This window comes from Bos indicus x Bos taurus, chromosome 3 (assembly GCF_003369695.1).
Source record: "Bos indicus x Bos taurus breed Angus x Brahman F1 hybrid chromosome 3, Bos_hybrid_MaternalHap_v2.0, whole genome shotgun sequence".
Classification (NCBI taxonomy): Eukaryota; Metazoa; Chordata; class Mammalia; order Artiodactyla; family Bovidae; genus Bos; species Bos indicus x Bos taurus.
In genome coordinates, this window is record NC_040078.1 from 103,430,642 (window position 1) to 103,448,106 (window position 17,465).

At 49.1% G+C, this 17,465-nt stretch overlaps 2 protein-coding genes across 7 annotated transcripts in view; one reads left to right on the forward strand and one right to left on the reverse strand.

Moving 5' to 3' along the window:
• Positions 1-1,004: 1,004 nt before the first annotated feature.
• LOC113890036 (cuticle collagen 13-like) lies at positions 1,005-12,012 on the reverse strand. Of its 6 annotated transcripts, none has more exons than XR_003510418.1 (2): positions 6,824-8,041; positions 1,005-2,172 (listed from the first exon to the last, which is right to left on the reverse strand). XR_003510418.1 is itself a non-coding variant. In XM_027537575.1 (2 exons), exons 1-2 carry the CDS (start codon positions 11,361-11,363, stop codon positions 2,066-2,068), a joined length of 405 nt encoding a protein of 134 aa, XP_027393376.1. In that variant the 5' UTR covers positions 11,364-12,012; the 3' UTR covers positions 1,722-2,065. The 6 variants fall into 6 exon arrangements, 1 of the variants encoding a protein (XP_027393376.1); XR_003510417.1 differs by lacking the exon at positions 6,824-8,041 and adding an exon at positions 10,429-10,701 and having other exon boundaries at positions 1,722-2,172; XR_003510416.1 differs by lacking the exon at positions 6,824-8,041 and adding an exon at positions 10,323-10,701 and having other exon boundaries at positions 1,722-2,172.
• SLC2A1 (solute carrier family 2 member 1) overlaps positions 10,804-17,465 on the forward strand; it is a 28,209-nt gene continuing 21,547 nt past the window's right edge. Inside the window, exon 1 of the mRNA XM_027537574.1 lies at positions 10,804-11,015. Within this exon, the coding sequence (XP_027393375.1) occupies positions 10,998-11,015 (18 nt within the window). The 5' untranslated portion in view covers positions 10,804-10,997. The remainder of the gene's footprint in view (positions 11,016-17,465) is intronic.

Below are 17,465 nucleotides of genomic sequence, written 5' to 3' on the forward strand. Positions count from 1 at the left end.
GGCAACTTACTTTTAATTTTCACTTTGAAGACAATGATGAGATACCATTTCTCACCCATCTAGCTGACAGAGATTAGAAAGATAAACCACACCCAGGACTGACCAGAGCATGGTGAAGAGACTGGTTACTTTAAAGTCAATGGAAATGCAACATGTACTACGTTTTTGAAGGGCAGTTTGGCAAAACTTGAAAAATCCCCCCCTCTTTTAACCCTGTAATCCCCTTCCTCCAAGGATTTGTACCTAGTTTTTGGTACAAAGTCGACCTTCACAGAGATGTTTATAACTGCTCCCAAAATGAAAGCAACTAAATATTCATCAGTTGGGGATTGGTTAAATCAATGATGGGCTATCAGTGAGTCATTAAAAATCACGCTGGGGAGAATATTTACTCGTAGAGAAAATGCTCATTACAGATTTAGAGACAAAGCAAGTCATATCCAGAATGATTTGCACTGATATGAGCAGTCATGGTAAAATTTTCTACACCTGGACTTGCTCTTTCAAAATGCTCCCTCTTGGCTCCAGCCATCACACTGTAAAGGAAGCCAGGTTATCCTGCTGGATACAGAGGAGGATGCAACACTGTGTGCAAAGAATGGCCCTAGCCAAGGACCCCACTGAACGCAACTGCATAAGTAACCTCGGCTGATCACGGGGACCAGAAGCGCCCAACCCCCTATATCAAGAGAGAGAACACATCATTGCTGTTTTATGCCCCTGTGTTTTGGAGTGCTAATTCTATAGCAGCAGATAGCTGAAACACCCTGCCTTCCATTTCCTAGATTTTCAAAATGTGTACAGATCATTAGCACAGAAGCACCTGTGTCTGAGCACCCAGACTATTGTTGAAACTTTGAAAGCCTTGGGGGCCCCAACGACTGAGCCTCTACTGCTGGCCGGTCACTGTGCAACTTTCACAAGCATTGTCATGTACTAGGTGCTTAATAAATATTTATTAAATAAGCGAATAAATGTCTTAGTTAACACACACTGCAGCCAAGTGTGGTAAGAATGATCATTTTATTATTACTCAACTGATACTCATTCATGAGAGAAAAATCAGAAAAACGCAGATATTACAAAAGAAGAAATGAAAAATTACCCCTAATTCTACTACCCATAATTTCAATGAACATTTATCATCTCTGTAGGAGAGTCACATTACATATGCATATTTACTTTTTAAACTGTGATACACATACTGTTTTGTAACCCACTTTTTCCATTCAAAAATATCTTGACTGTCTTTCCATGTCAATGAACATATATCCCTGTTTCACAGCATTTTTAACAGATGCATGTGTTTGCCTGTGTGACTCCATTAGGGAGTCACACACCCTTCCTCTGCCCCACCCTCACACAGATCTGAGTCCTGCCAGCCTCGTACATTCCCTATGACACCATCACCTAACCATAGCCAACAGGACCCGGGACAAACACCTCATCCAAACTGGCCCAGTCTACTTTCCTTGTCTAGAAACTTAGAATCAAGACCAGGAGAGAGTTGAGCCAGCCTTGAAATAGTGAAAGTGAAAGTGAAGTCGCTCAGTCGTGTCCGACTCTTAGCAACCCCATGGACTACAGCCCACCAGGCCTTCCGTCCATGGGATTTTCCAGGCAAGAGTACTGGAGTGGGGTGCCATTGCCTTCTCCGTTAACAGCGGCTAGGCATATTATCTTTACTTGGAGCTGGTATACTTGGTGACAGCCTTAGTGCCCTTGGACACGGCATGCTTGGCCAGCTCCCCAGGTAGCAGCAAGCGCATGGCGGTCTGGATCTCCCTGGATGTGATAGTCGAGGGCTTGTTGTAATGTGCCAGGCGCGATGTCTCGCCAGCGATGCACTGGAAAATGTCGTTGAGGAAGGAGTTCATGATTCCCATGGCCATGGACGAGAAGCTGGTGTCCGGATGGACCTGCTTCAGCACCTTGTACACGTACACGGAGTAGCTCCCCCTGCAGCTGCGCTTGTGCTTCTTGCCGTCCTTCTTCTGGGCCTTGGTCACAGCTTTTTTAGAGCCCTTTTTAGGGGCAGGAGCAGACTTAGCCAGTTCAGGTGTGTCTATAAGGACAACACCCAACAACACAGAAAGATCTTGAAATGGTCCCAGGTAAATCCTGGCACTGTGTGGTGGTCATATTCTGCCACGTGGAACAAGACATGCCTGTCTGTGAAGAGAAAGAGAAATAAAGCAATAAGGAGGGATGCCGACCGTCCTGGCAGCAGTGTACTCTGAGTCCCAAGCTTAGTCAGCATCTGACTGCACCCCACCACTGTTTGTGGGACACCTCTGTATCCCTTAATAAAGTCTCCTTTATTAGCTGAAGTTGCCTTAAATATATTGACTCTGGCAACCAAAAAATTCCTAGCAATCATTACTCTAAAGAAATAAGGAAGATGAGACTCTCAGCCACAAGACCAGGTCTCTGGAAACCAATAAAAAGAATAGACAAGATAGAAGACTATTGCCCCAGCACCTTCTATAAGCCACTTTACAAGTTGGGGGATACAGACTGGAATGCCAACTGCTCGAGGGGAGGGCTCCGTAGCCAAGCAGTCAGGGCCTCCTTTTGAGACCACGGCCCCCACCTTCCAGCCTCAGCAGCTAACATCTGTTGGGCACCTTCCATATGCAGGGCATGTGCGCATGGGACATAGATGCACGTGGATGTATAAAGTTCCATAGGTGGCTTTAGGCAAGTCATATCCACCTCTCCAGGCTTCAGTCTTCTCATCTGTAAAAGGGTTGAACAGCACAACTCTAAAATCTCTCCAGCTGTCACATCTACTGATCTAAACCCATCCCAGCACTCCAGGAAGAGGGCATATATAACAAGCTGCAGAAGTGGCATTAGACTTTCTAAACTTCTCCCTATCCATTGTCTTCTGTGAGCCTGCCAACAGCCCTACAGGGCTGGACTCAATAGGCCACTTATAGGGATGTGGAAATGAAGAGGCAGAGAGGTTAAGCAATCTGCCTGCGGATATACAGCTGTTGAATGGAAGAACTGGAACTTAAAATCCAATTCAAAACCAATTGCCCACAACTGAAGGATTATTTGACCTCTGCTGTCATAGTTTTGTTGTTAAAGCTTATATTAGGTACCTAGAGTAGTCAAATTCATAGTGACAGAAAGTAGAATGGTGTTTGCTAGAGGGCTGGGGAGATGGACAGTGGAGAGTTATTGCTTAATGAGTAAGGAATTTGAGCTTGGAAAGATGAAAAAGTTTCATAGATCGATGGTGGTGATGGTTACACAACAGTGTGAATGGATCTAATGCCACTGAATTACTGTATGCTTAAAAATGGTTAAAATGGTAGATTTTGTGTTATGTATACTTCGCCACAATTTTTTAAATGAAGAAACCGAGCTCTAGCAGGATAAAAGGAGTAAGAATAAACCCACTTATGCGAGTTCTGTGGACAGACGGGGTTAAATTCTCAGATCTGCTATTGGCTTACTTGCTTGACCTGAGGCAAATTCCCCTGAAACTGTGCCTTGGTTTCCTCCTTTATGAAGTGGGACAGAGGCAGTATTTCTAGGACTTGTGATGAGGGTTAAAAGTGACAATTTTACATCAGTCACTCAGCTTTGCCCCTGGCATGCAGCAAACTATTGACACACACCACTTCTCATGATAAGGCTTGTCAACCCAGAGCTAGAAGGGCCTTGGAAGTCACCTGTTGCAACCCCTTCATTATGAAACCAATAAGACTGAGGCTTAGAAAAGGACAATGACTTGCCTGAAGTCACCCAGCAAGCCTGTAACCTCCCAGAGTGGCGTGAACCACTGCCCTCTGAGTTCAGGGATGTCCGCCTCCAGGCAGACCACAGTGCTTTCTCTTTCTTAAGAGCTAAACTGCCGTGGGTTTGGGACATTAATTTAAAGCCTAATGAGGAAGGGAGAGCTTCTCCAGGTTTTCAGGTTCTCACTTTCCATCTTCTAAAGTGTGAGTCAGCTCAGGTATAATAGGATGAGTCAGCCAGCTCCTCGGTGATGAATGTACGTGTGACTGCCAGGTGGCATCCAGGTGGGGCTGGGGGTGGGGGAAGCGGGCACAGCCATACGTCGGTCGGGCCATAGCTGCTCATTCAGGAGGTGAGCTCTCTGCTTTCTTTTGACTCCAAATTGCTGCATGGTGGTGGTTAAGAGGTCCAGGTCTCACACCTTCCATTTGCTACCCAATTCCTCCTTTGGTGTAATTTCAAGCAAATGGCTTTAACCTTGGTATGCCTCAGTCTATTCACCTGTGCCATGGGTACATGAATAAATCTGGTCTTGACCTCCTCATGAGGTGTGAGGAGGACCCGAGGAATGACATGCGAGAAGGTGTTTAGCACAGTTAAAAAGTTGCACCAGCATAAATAGTATTATTTCACCGGGAGTAATAAGGTTCTAAGACCAAAACAGAGCCCAGCCAGGCTATTTATTTGTTTTTCCCATCAGTCCTTAGAGTTCCCACAGTCTCTAAGAGCCTCCAGTCTCCTGGCTCTTCCCCAGGGTGCCAACCTTAAAGGAACATGTACTGTGGGCTAGACTTAGAGACTCTGGGGAATCCTCCCCAGAGCCCCACAAGGTAAAGATTACTCTGAGTCCCATTTTACAGAGAGGAAAGTGAGGCTCACAAAGAAGCAACTCATCACAGATGACACCACCAGCAGGATGGAGTTGGGCTACCAGACTTCTGGACAATTTCAGCACTGGTCTTCTCTGTGGGCTCAAGGAGGAAAGCTCCTGGGGAACCATATCAGGCCCCCTCCTTCCAACTCCAGAGACCTCCAAGAAAGTAATACATGGAAATCGAAAGAGGTAGATCCCTGACACCCTGCAGTAAACCAGACTTTGAGAATGTGAACCACTGGAAAGAATACTACTGCAATTACATTTTCCATGTGTTATATACCAGTCACCCCAACGATCATTTCCTCACTTCATATTTTCATTACATTTTTGAGGTAAGTACTGATATTATTCCCATTTTTACAGTTGGGGCAACTGGTGCTGAGAAAGACTGAGTAACAAGCCCAAAGACACACAGCTAGCAGATCTTCCTCCCCAACCTGTGCTCCATTCACTGCCTATCACTGTCCGTCTCCTCACTCATTCATTCTTTGCTTTGTTCACTTATTAAATATTCAGAGCCTCTTCCCTGTCCTAAGTACTAGCTGGACAGAGAGAAGACAGGTATGCCTGAGCCCCTATCCCAAGGAGATCATCTGCAGAGAGATACGGCTCAAAGAATTGTAATCTCAGGGATAAAAGCCAGGCTGGTGCACCACTTGCGCCAGTGCTGGATCAGGTGCCCGAGCAGGTGCTACAGGTCGGAGTTTTTGTTGACTTTTTTTTTAATCGAGGCGGTAGAACTCACACTACTACCTATGTCAACTTGAGCAAATCATTTCACTTCCCTTAAATCTCAGTTTTCTCCTTTAGAAAATGGAGTGAAAAAAAGACTCCTTTCACTGAATTCTTGTTGGGATTAAATTAACTGGAAGAATATTGTATTCATTCATTCAACAACTATGTATCACATCCCAGAGTGTGTCAGGTACCATCTTGGGTCCTGGGGATGCTGGAAGAAGCAGAAAACAATCATTTCCTTGGAATCACGGAAAGGTTTTTTTAAGTTAAAAAAATTTTTTTTAATTGAAGCATAATGTAAAAATTATAAAAATTGGAACTGTCCAACCTGATGAGTTGTCACAAACTGAACACACACATGGAACCAGCACTCATTGCAAAACTCCACTGGCAGGGTCAGGACCAGGGCAAGAGAGACGCTCACCTCCTGAGTAAAATGTAAGGGGGTGCCAAAAAGCTCAGTCATCAAGACAAATAACGTTTTAATGCAATATTTTTTAAAAAGCAAAACTAATGCAAAAAAAATTCATGATGACAGAGTATCAAAATGTTAGGTAAAGACAGGATTAGTAACAATGCCGTGATGAGTCACATGAAAGCTTAGGGCAAAGGGAAATATCTGTAATATCTGATCCTGCCTCATTTGCCTCACCATAGACCCAGCCCCGCCCATGGTCACTACCATCCCTTCAAGGGTAACTATTATCCAGACTTCTAATCCATAGATAACTTTTGCCTGTTTTTGAGCTTTGCATGCATGAAATCGCACGCCTTTGCATTTGGCTTCTTTCACATCTGTAAGCTGTAGCCACATTCTTGCATGCCAGGGAAAGATGCTTAAAAAGGGAAATGATGATGTGCTGGCTGAGTGTTTGAGAGACCAGAGAGGCGGCAGGTGGGAGGACGAACAAGCAGAGCTATAGCTGGGCCAGTGGGATGAAAGAAGGGGATGGAGTCCAGTGCCTGTTTTGGAAGGGTAGAGTCCACAGGGTTGACTGGGTATTGAGGAGGAGGGAGAAAGAAGTATCGAGGAAGATGTCAGATCTCTGGTTTGGGCTATTTGGTGGATAGAGGAAACGTCTCTGAGGTGGGGACCAGGAGAGATGGGAGAGGGTGATGATTTTAGACTTAATCATGGTGAAGGCTAGTTACCTGTGGCTAGGGACCTGCGGGGTATTCAAACGGCTGTCTTGGAGGCACCTGGACAGACAAGCCTGGTGCGGGAAACAACGGGGGAAGTGTCCCCTCAATATCCCTCAGCATTGGCGAGCAGGTGGTGGCCCTGTTGAGAGTAGAGGGCTGGGGAGAGGCAGGTGAAAGGATAAAGAAGGAGCTGAAAAGTACTCTGTGAGCAGGGGGTGTGAACAGGTGCGCAAGTCAGAATGAAAGTAGTAAACACACCAGACTGTCCTGCCTGGCGCATCGGGCCTTCCAGGAGTCCAACACAGTGTTTACCTGCAGCCTGGGAGGATCGGGGTTGCAGGACATCCCGCGGATTGGGGGCTCTCCCGTCTCAGCCCCTGTCGGACCCACTTGCGTCAGCGGCAGCTGACTCAGCAAAGCCTTTTCTCCTGGCCGCCAAGGACGCTTGCCTTTAAAGGCAAAAAAAAAAAAAAAAAGAAGCGTCTTTCCCCGGGCAGCCTTACTCACTCCTGACTCCGGAGTTGCTAAGACCGCCCCCGCACAGCGGTCAGAGCGGCTGTGGACCCGGAGCGTGCTAGCGTGCTCGCAGGCACGCACCAGGCCGCCCCGCCAGTCCCGGGGAGCTTTTCTCCTCCGTCTGGCTAGGACTAGAACTGCCTGGAATCCAAAAGTTCGAGTTCCTTCCAAGGCTAAATGCAGCCTCCTGCGAACAAAGCTGCCAGTGTGAAAGTAGCTTGGGGAGGGGTTACTTGGTCCTTCCAATTGGAGCCTTAGGGCTTCACCGCCTCCTTACACTCCCCTTTAAATCTTTGGAGTAGGGTAGCCTTGAGAAAGGGCCGAGACCTCCTCAGGTCCTTCCCTGCTCAAAAACCCTCGATGGCTCCCCATTGCCCACTGAATAAAGCCCTAACTCCTATACCTAGCATTTGACCCCGCCTCTTCAGCTTCTTCTCCCACTCAGATTCCTCGAACTTCATCCCCTTCTCGCTCCCAACCCTCTGCACTCCCGCCACAGGGGCTACTTAGCCTGGCTCCCTCTGCCGTAAGCTGCACCTCCATGACCTGGTGATGGGCATTTGCTCTGTCTCCCCAGGCAACCCAACCTTCCAGGCTCACTTCCTTAGGCTTTCTCTGATGTTCCCTCCCTGGCTGGAGTTAAATTTGGTCGCAGAGGACTCAGCCATCCAAAAACTAAACTAGTCAACCAGCGAATCTAATATCTGGCCAGTGTCAATAGTGTCTGATGAGTTTACCTCTACACAGTACCTTCTAGGGATCATAAAGCTTTTACAATGAGAATATTTAGAAATGGAATTTCAAGCAAATGATAGGGGTCTATTGGGGCAAGTATGATGGGGTAAGGTGAAGGCAAAGCTGTTTTTCTAGCTACTCTCCTCTGTCTTCAAGTTCCACCCTGACCATTGCAAGGCAGTTTGACTGAATTTCTGACATCACAAATTATGTGTGTGTGTGTTAGTCACTCAGTCGTGTCCAACTCTTTGCGACCCCATGAACTGTAGCCCGCCAGGCTTCTCTCTCCATGGAATTCTCCAGGGAAGAATATTGGAGTGGATTGCCATTTCCTTCTCCAGAGAAACTTCCCAACCCAGGGATCAAACCCTGGTCTCCTGCCTCGCAGGCAGATTCTTTATCATTTGAGCTACAGGGAAGTCATACATTATTCGCATAAACGTTTGTACATAATCTGTTTTTCCTCTGGCCAACTCAGGAGGGGACTGTTATGCCCATTTTACAGATGTAGGTCTTGAGGTTAGAGAGAGAAGGGATTTGTTCAGCTATGTTTGGCAGGGAAACAGCAGAACTGGGACTCAGGAAACCGAATCCAGGACTCCACCACCAGGCATGTGGTCAAGAGACTCTTTCTTCCCTTCAGCAGTTACTCTCTGTCTGTCTCCTGTCTTTGCAGGTGATCTTCCCCTTGCCAAAAATTGCCTTCCCTCTGACCCACTTGCTGAACTCATATTTAGCCTACTAAACCCTGCTCAGCCTGCCTTCTCCCTATCCTGAAGCTCTCTCTACTCCCTCTCCTTCCTTTGTAGTACAAGATCTGCTCCAATACACATTCTTAACCATGCACACCCAACTCAGTATTGTTGCTGTGCACCTCCCCTCTTCATTCTCTCCAGTCTGGGGAATCCGTAAGGTTAGCAACAGGCTTGGTTGCCTCTGTCCCTGGAGAAGCAGCCAGCACAGACAGGGCTGGCCTGGAGAAGGAAAGAGAGCTTGATAGTGAGGGTACCCCGTGAGCTAGGTGGGGCATAGCCACAGCTGGGAAGAGGTATACACAGTCGACTGAATGATTCGGCAACAGGGAGCAATGGAGAGACTTGGAGCAGGGAAGTGGCAAAACCCAAAAGGTATTTCAGGGAACACTTGTGTTGGCAAGAAACAAGCAGACTAACTGCTCATGTGTTCATTCATTTCTGCCTTCTTCCTTCACCTCTGTGTCTCAGCTATAGAAGCCATCCTCAAAGTGCTCAGCTTGGAAAAAGAGAGAAAGCACAGCAGCACATTAAGAAACATCAAAAGGTAAAAGGGAGAACAACTCCCTCGTGGAGGACTCAGGCACGCCTCCTGGAAGGGGCCCCTTCTAGAGCTGCTTTGTGCCATCAGAACCACTTTGGCTTGATGAGGTGGGAGTGGAGGGAGTCAGGCAGAGGAAACAATCTGAACAAAGGTACAGATGTGGCAAGTGCAAGTGTGAGGGGTGAGGCTAAGCCTGTAAACGAATGCCCTGAAAGCCTTGCTAGCCAGGCTGGACCTTGCTGCCTCTATGGCAACATGGGACATACAAACAGAAGAATGAGGGTCAGCACTAGATGACGAGGGCCAGAGGTGCTGGAGGCCCTGCAGGCCGCAGAAGAGAAGGAGGACGAGGCGGTACAGAAAGGTGAAATCGACGGGACTTAGGGGCTTGGGCACCAGATGAAGAGAGAAGTGGCCCCAACCTTTCCAGGCTGAGCAACTGGGAGACCATAGAAATAGGAGCCATGGGCAGAAGTGCACCAAGAAGGGGCCTGCCTTTCCTGCCAGGGCTTCTTGCCCAGACAGGGAGCCCCCTCCCTTGGCCAGCAATGGACCCACAGGCCAGACAGAGGGCTCCAGGGGTCATGCCCAGGCTCCTCCTTCCCAACAGAAAATAGCCCCTCCTGACCCCTTCCATAGAGAAAGGGACCTTCAGGTTAACCTCAGGATTTTGTCCAGACCTTGTCCAGACCTTTGGACTAGGGGTCTTTCCCTTCACTGTGTCTCAAGTAAGACACGACTCCAGAAGAAGAAATAAGGTGAAATCAGATGAAATAAGGTGAAAAAATACCATTGCCACTAAAGGAGGCCTCACATGCAAGTCAACATGCGCTAAGTACTTCATAGGCTGATCTCGACATTGTATCTCTCATGTTAGCACCTGAAGTTGGTGGGCATGTTCATTCCCGGTTAACCAGAAGAAAGCAGAGCCTCATAGGCTAGCACCTTGCCTAGGATCATACCAGGGCTGGTCTACAGCGGAGTTGGTTCAAATCCAAGTTCTTCTATGTTCTTATCATTCATATTTTTCACACTTACCTGTCACCATAGAGTCACATGTACTCTCAGGAGTAGAGAAAAGCTTCACAGAGGAGGTGATATTAAAGTCCTAAGAAGAGGTGGGCATAGATTTTCAGGCAGAGGGCCCAGCCTGTGCTAAAGCCAGGCTTGGTTTACAAACAGGAATGTGGGGTTGGAGAGGGTAAGGGAGAAAATCACGGAGCGAGACCTCCCGTAGTCTAACAAATGCTTAAATACCACTTACCACATAACAGAGGCTGCTCTAAACACTTTTCAAATATTAACTCACTTAATCTTCATAACAAACCTATGAGGTGGTACAATCATTACAGCTAGTTTCCCGAAGTTACCCCTTGGCGAAGTGAGGACTCCAGTCCTCACTCTCACGCGCTACCATGTGCGGCTCCGAGTTTGGTCTCACAGCCGGTATGAGCTCCTCCATTTTGCTTCTGGCCCTGAAGCCCAGAGAGGTGCGCACACTTGCAGAGAGTCACACAGCCAGAGAATTCTCAGGACTCAGGGAGAAGTGGAGATCCGCAGCCAGAACAAGGTACCCAGCGGGAGCCCTCCTTCCCCAACCCCCTCACTCGCCTGGACCGCGACCGGGCCCCCTCCTCGCGGAGCCCCGCCCCGGACGTGCCCCAGTCCCCGCCCCCAGGCTCTACCCACCCCCTCCGCCCCGCCCCCCAGCTTCGCTAGCCAATGGCTGGGGTCCTATAAAGGCGACAGTCGGAGTGCTCAAAGGTAACCAAAGCGAGAATTCAGACAGTGGGCCGCCGGTCTCAGCAACTAGCTCGCTAGGCAGAGGGAGGCCAAGAGAGTCGCAGACGGAGTCTCGAGACCGAAGCCGAAGCGGGATCCACAGAGCGCAGCCTGCCCGCGCACCCGGTGCCGCGAAAGCCTCCAGCGCAGCGCGGCCATGGAGCCCACCAGCAAGGTGAGTCCGCGCGCCCGCGGGCCCTCCCTGCCGGGAACAAAGGCGCGGACCTCCGCTGATCGCTCCGCCGGCCTGGGCCTCTACCCCGGCCGGCAGCGCAGCGCCCTGCCGGGCCGGGGGACGGTGACAAGGATGGGCTCGGGATCTGGCGGGCGCCAGGGCGCCGCGTGCGTAGGTGGCGCCCCCACTGAGTAATTGGCTTCCTTCCGGGGAGCCGCGAGGTCCACGCGGCCCGGCGGGGCCCGGGGACCCAGGGCCGGGCGCGGCACGTCGCTCACGATCCTCCCCGGCTGCGGCCCCGCGCCGGCTCCTCCCGGGGCGGGGGAGGGGTCCGAGCGCGGCACCCATTGGCTGAGCCGGCCGAGCCCCCGGTCGGGCCCCGGCCCTTGAGCGCGGAGGAGGAGGGACCCGCCCCCGCTCGGCGGGCTGGGAACCGCTGCTCTCATTTCCCGGGCGCCACACTGGGCGCGCGGCCTGGTTTTGGGCGTTTTTCGCCTCCCCGCGTGGTCCCCGCGCCAGCCCTCTGGGGCTCCGAGGTGGAAGGCAGTCTGTTAAGGCCCGGGCTTTAACCCCAGGATGTCTGGCTGCAGGGCTGAGGCGAAAAACCCGCGTACGAGGCCCTTCTTTCCGCGTAGGGCAGGCCCCAGAGCTGTAGCCAAGTGGGGTGATGTGCTCCGAGGTGGCACGTTTCCCTGTTCAGGCGGGGCTGATGAGGGCCGCGTGGAGAGTGTACACCATGGGCCGCCGCCGCGATCCCGGGGGGGGACAGGGGTTCGGGAAGGGGCCCCGGGCTTGAGTGCAAGGAGCTCGCGCCAGGGAGCTGGGGGACACGGACAGTGAATAGATGAGGACTCTTCCCGCGGGAGCAAACTGCCTCGATACGATCTCTTTTTTTCTCTCTTTGTGACTTTCCCAGAATGACTCCTTTCCAACATTTCCTGGGCCCCACCTTTTGTGTAGGGCTTTATTTCTTTCCTCCCTCCTTCCCCCTTCTATAGAATATTTCAAGTCACTTTTCTTTTTTGAAACTCGGCAGGGAAGGCGCGAGGGTGTACGTTTTTTCACCTGGTATGGGTTAGCACTGAATTGCGCACTACCCTTCCTATGGGCGGTGGAGGTGTCCGGTGGAACTGAGCAAGGTTTTGACTGGGCAGAGAGGTGCGTGACAGTGTGGCCAAGCTATACCCTCAGCGGGAAAAGGCTCCTTTGTGCCTGAGGAATCCAGACAACTTGCTTCACCAGCCCACCCTGGCCTGAAGGGAGACCCAGAACACATTTCCCGACAGTCATAGGTGAGCCGTTATGCTGGGGTATAACAAAATACAAATAAAATGAGAAGCTCTTTTAGCTAATGGTAAGAACTTACCACTGCAAAGTTTAAATACTTGCTTGCTGTGTTAGCTCAGGGCTCTAGCAGGTCACTTAACCTCTCTGGGCTTCAGTTTCACTGTCTGTAAGAGAAGGATAACTTTTTCACTCCTTCAAGGGAAAGAAATGTCTGTTCAGTATATGATGCCGGACCTGGGTGTTTATTTGTTGAGTGGATAAGTGAATATTCTGAGTGGAGAAAAAAGTGGAGGAGAAATTCAACAGCTGCTTAATAGTTTACTAGGCTCTGGGCTCAAATGCTTTTCAGTATCACTGACCCTCCATATGGTTCAGGGAGGGAGTTCAGAGAAGAGAAGTAACTTTCCTGAAGTCAAACAGCTAGTAAATGGCTGAACTGGATTTGAACCCCAGCTAATCAGAAAGGGCTTTCAGTCTACACTGTCCCTTTTCACCATGAGCCTTTCTTGAATTTTTAATGGAGGGGAGAGAGTTTGCCTGACTTCCAGGGCTGCCCATGTGCCAGCCAGTTCTAAATGCTGTAGCAGATGGGTGTTTTTCATGCAGTACCCTCCAAACTCTTGATTACCTGCTCCATCAATAAATAATTTTGGAGTGCCTCCTTTCCAGTGGTTTATCTGCATTTATTCTTGCCTGGGAAATCCCATGGACAGAGGATCTTGGCGGGCTATAGACCGTGGGGTCACAAAGAGTCAGAGGCGACTGAGCATGCACACATAAATTCATATACGTGCACTGTTATACTAATTGATTATATGAGTACATAAAGTAGAAATTTCAAAAAGCAAATACAGATAGCAATTATAGTAAAAAAAAAAATGTTTTTTTTTTTTGCTAAACCTTCTACAGACCATCCTGTATACATTCTAGAAAAGAGCCCTTCCCTTTGGATTTGCTGACTCAATCAGCACACCCAGTCCTTTTGTGCAGGAGGTTAAACTGAGGCCTGGAGAGGTTATATATATATCTCTCGCCCAAGGTCTTAAATCCAGGGGTGTCTGATTCTGAAGTTCGCTTTGCTATGTTCCTCCTCATCTCCTTAGAACTGGGAACTGACTCATCTGACTTCCCTGCACTTTGTGGTACTTCTCTGTGGCTCATTGTAATGTTTACCTGAGTGAAAAGTAGGGAGGAGACAAGTTGAAGACCCTCTTGTTCCAGCCGGGAGTTTGCTCACACTCCCTACTGGGCTGCCCCCAGATGTCTCGCCCAACCCTTTGTGACGACCCCTCAACTAGTCCTTCCTGGCACCCTAATCACACGCCAGGACCTCTGCCGACTCCACCCTCCATACAAAGGAGAAATGAGAAATCTGCGGGGTTCCTCAACCCTTCAGAGGTACAAAGAGCATAGGCTTTTGAAGTCCTGCATTTGTGGTTTTGAATTCCAGCTTTAGCTCAATTACCGCGTCCACAGAATGATGTCATTTTCATCATTAGAGTGTCTGCAAGAACTCAGAAATAAATGTGTCTGTCTGTCCCCATGGATGCTCCATAAATATCCCTTGCTTCTCTGGACTCCCATGATGCATTGCACTTACCTGGGCCCTAGGTGACCTGGGGTTACCTAGGTTGCAGCCTCTGTCCAGAAGTCTGGCATTCTGGCAATTGGAGCCTTTGGAGAGCCCCAGCATACCAGGGCTGTATCACTTGTTCAGGCAAATCCTTAAAGTTCCAACTGGCCAGTTCTTCTCCACTTGGGGTTTGTCAGGAAGCTGGTTTGCAGAGCAGAACATGGGTGAGAGTGCCAAGCCCCGAGATGGGTCCACTGATGGGGCTGCCCTGCCTTCCCTGTGAGGGTGATACCAAGACATGATGACATCATGGTTCAGTGGAAAATGACTTTTCCAAGGTCGTAAACTAGCCTCTCACCACAAAACACACTGCCAGCCTTTCTAGGATGGCCCAAGAAGATAAAGGAAAGTCCCCAGCAGGGACCTTCCAGTGCATGGCCCAACCCTCTGTTTGACAGATGAGAACGGAGGCCAGAGAAGGAAAGAAGCTTAACCAAGATACAGCTGTCCAAAAATTTGAGATGTTCTTCGCTAATTTTTTTTTTAAATACTTCCTCTTCCACACCCATCTTTTCTGTGTCACCCTCTGTTCACCCCAAATGAGCAGGACTTCTCAGACTCCAGGACTTTCCAGGCTCTTTCTGGGTGCAGTCTAATAGTTGGGTTAGATATAATTTGACAGCTGAAAGCCTTCTGTGAAAGGAAGCAAGACATCCTCACAACACTATGACCTTGGGGATGTGACTCTCCTCAGCCTTGGGTTTCCTCCCCATAAAATGGAGGTTCACTCCCCATGGTGCTTGTGGTGAGACTGGTCCAGTGCCCTAAACCAGGGTGGTGGCTATTTTAAATGGAAGGACCCTTTGCACGTCCAGTTTGGGTGTGCAGACATTGTAAACATCTCTATGATGATCCTTGTCCCATGCTGAGCTGTTTCGGGACCAACCCTAACTGGCCTGGAGCTGGGTCAACCCCAAATCCTCCCATAATCAGCTTGTGACTTCAAGGAGCTCAGCTTTACCCAGCGCCTCCTGATCACAGGATGTCAGGGCCTAGAGCTCTGCTCCAGCTCCAGGGATACAGTCATCCAGTTCTCCCCCAACTCCCAACCCACCTGACCCTAGCTGGCAGAGCTGGGGAGGCCTAGGACAAAGGAGAACTGTGCAGCATTCGCTTGGGACCTGCAACCTCACCCTTCCCCCACCTCACTCCTGGGCAGAGAGGTAACAAAGTCACTCAGCGTCCCCAGGATAGTGGAGGCTGAGAAGCCTCCTGGTTGGACTCCTGTGCTCAGAGAGGCTGTGTCTAGGCCTGGCCACCACAACAAACCTCCAGCTGTTATCCGCCTCATCCATGGGAGGAGTGGAGTGGAGCCTAAGGCTCTACTGTCCAACCTCCAGGCCAGGGAGGGAGTGGGTAATGCGTAGACATTGGGGTTTTGCAGTAACTGAGCAGGGCTCCCACACCTTGAACTCTGGTAGACTGAGGACAGTTGACCCTTTCTAAGACTTCAGCACGAACACTTTGCTGGCTTTTGCTTCCCTAGGGCCTTGGCACCCTGGAAGGGGAGAGAGCTCTTGCCAGACCCCAGCTTAGAGAACCTTTGGCTACTGAGGCCTATGCTGGACAGGACATCTGCCCAAATCACCTAGCCCAGAGCTCACTGGGGAGTGAGGAGGAAAGGGCTCCACTGGAAACAGCTCTACCATTTCACCCCAAGCCAGCCATACCTCCTGCTGGAGCTTTTTTCCCCAACTGTAACTGGCTCAGTGGTAAAGAATCTGCCTGCCAATCCAGGACTCATACATTCAATCCCTGGGTCAGGAAGATCCCCTGGAGAAGGATATGGCAACCCACTGCCATATTCTTGCCTGGGAAATCCCATGGACAGAGGAGCCTGGTGGGCTACAATTCGTGGGGTCTCAAAGAATTGAACACAATTTGGCGACTAAACAACAACAGAAATAATACCTACCTCTCTAGGTCAGGTTGCAAGTTTTTTTTAAGTTACAGAAGTAATGGAGCCAAGTATAGAGAAGCATGCAAAGTAAGAGTGAACATCTTCTCCCAGTTGTAATCATTGGGTATTTACCCCTCCCAGACCTCTTTTTGTGCATGTGTATATATGTGCCTATAAATGGAATTTAGTGTACTTGATCACTAGTTCACTAGTACATAGTTCAGTGTAGCCCTGTGCATTCCATCCTGTTCACCCACCAATACCTATGGTGTTTGTCTCTGCACATTTCAGCACTTGCCGTGATATAAAGTGATTATCTCCTCCTTCCTTACACACAGTGTTCGTTCTATACTTGCTTACTACTTTTCTTTCTTCCCTGGCACTCTTTTCATATCAAGTACCTATAGGTGTGTTTTATTCTTTCCAACAGCTGCATAATATTCCACTATAAGATGTCCTGCCTAATTAAGAATTAAGTGATTGTCCCCATCATTTTCTTTCTTCATGCCACTCACTACCTGATATATTTTAGGTATTTATATTCTGCCTTCCACTCCACCCACTGCTGCCCCATCTAAAATATCAATTTCCATGAAGCAGGGATTCAGTTTAGTTTGTTGCTGAATCTCCATTGACCAGAACGGTGTAGGGGACCTGCCCTCAAGTACTGCCTTTCCTTAGTAATATAACTTCTTATTCTTAGGAAGCCTCTTTTATGAAGAACAGGAGATCTTAGGAGAAGGAACTTTTTCAAGGTCATACAAGTAGGGGAGCTGGGACTTAACCTTGTCAGCTGAGAGTGTTGGGGTTGCATATTCCCATAGTCTTATCAAGTTAATCTTTTCATAGTCAAATAGGGGCACACCTCCCCACTGAACAGGTCCCTCTCTGGGGTGTTGGCTTCTCTACATGCCCAGGTGCTGGCTCAAGGAGTCAGTTGTTTGTTTGCACTTAACATCTTTTTGAAAGGTGATCTGGTTTTGCCTGGAAGGCTTTGAAAAATCCTGTGCAGCTATCATATGTTGGGTTTGCACACAGCCATTCAGAGCACCTGGGACTTAAAGTAGAGATTGGCAAATTTTTTCTGTAATGGGCCAAATAGTAAGTAAATATTGTCAGTTCTGTGGGCCGCATGGTCTGCTGTTGTGGCACAAAGGGAGCCATAAACAATACAGTCTTCACAAACAAGTATGGCTGTGTTACAATCAAATGTTATTAATGGTAACTGAAATTTGAACCTTTTTTTTTATTTGGTTGTACCGTGTGGCTTGCAGAATCTTAGTTCCCCGGCCAGGGATTGAACCCCAGGTGCACAGCAGTGAAAGTGCTGAGTCCTAACCACTGGACCACCAGAGAACTCCCCTGAAATTTGAATTTAATATAATTTTCATGTATTGCAAACTTTTGGTCTTCTCTCCCCGCCCCCCACCCCCAGCCACTTAAAAACGTAAAACCCATTCTTAGCTGGCAGGCTGGATTTGACCATGACCACGGGCCGTAGTTGACTAACCCGGGCTTAGAGCAAAATCAACCCAAGTGGCCAAGAGGTTTCTGAGTGTGGGTCTGGGCTGTCCTGGCTCAGACAGGGCAAGGCACAGCAAGTTGCTGGGATGAAATGTGACCTACATAG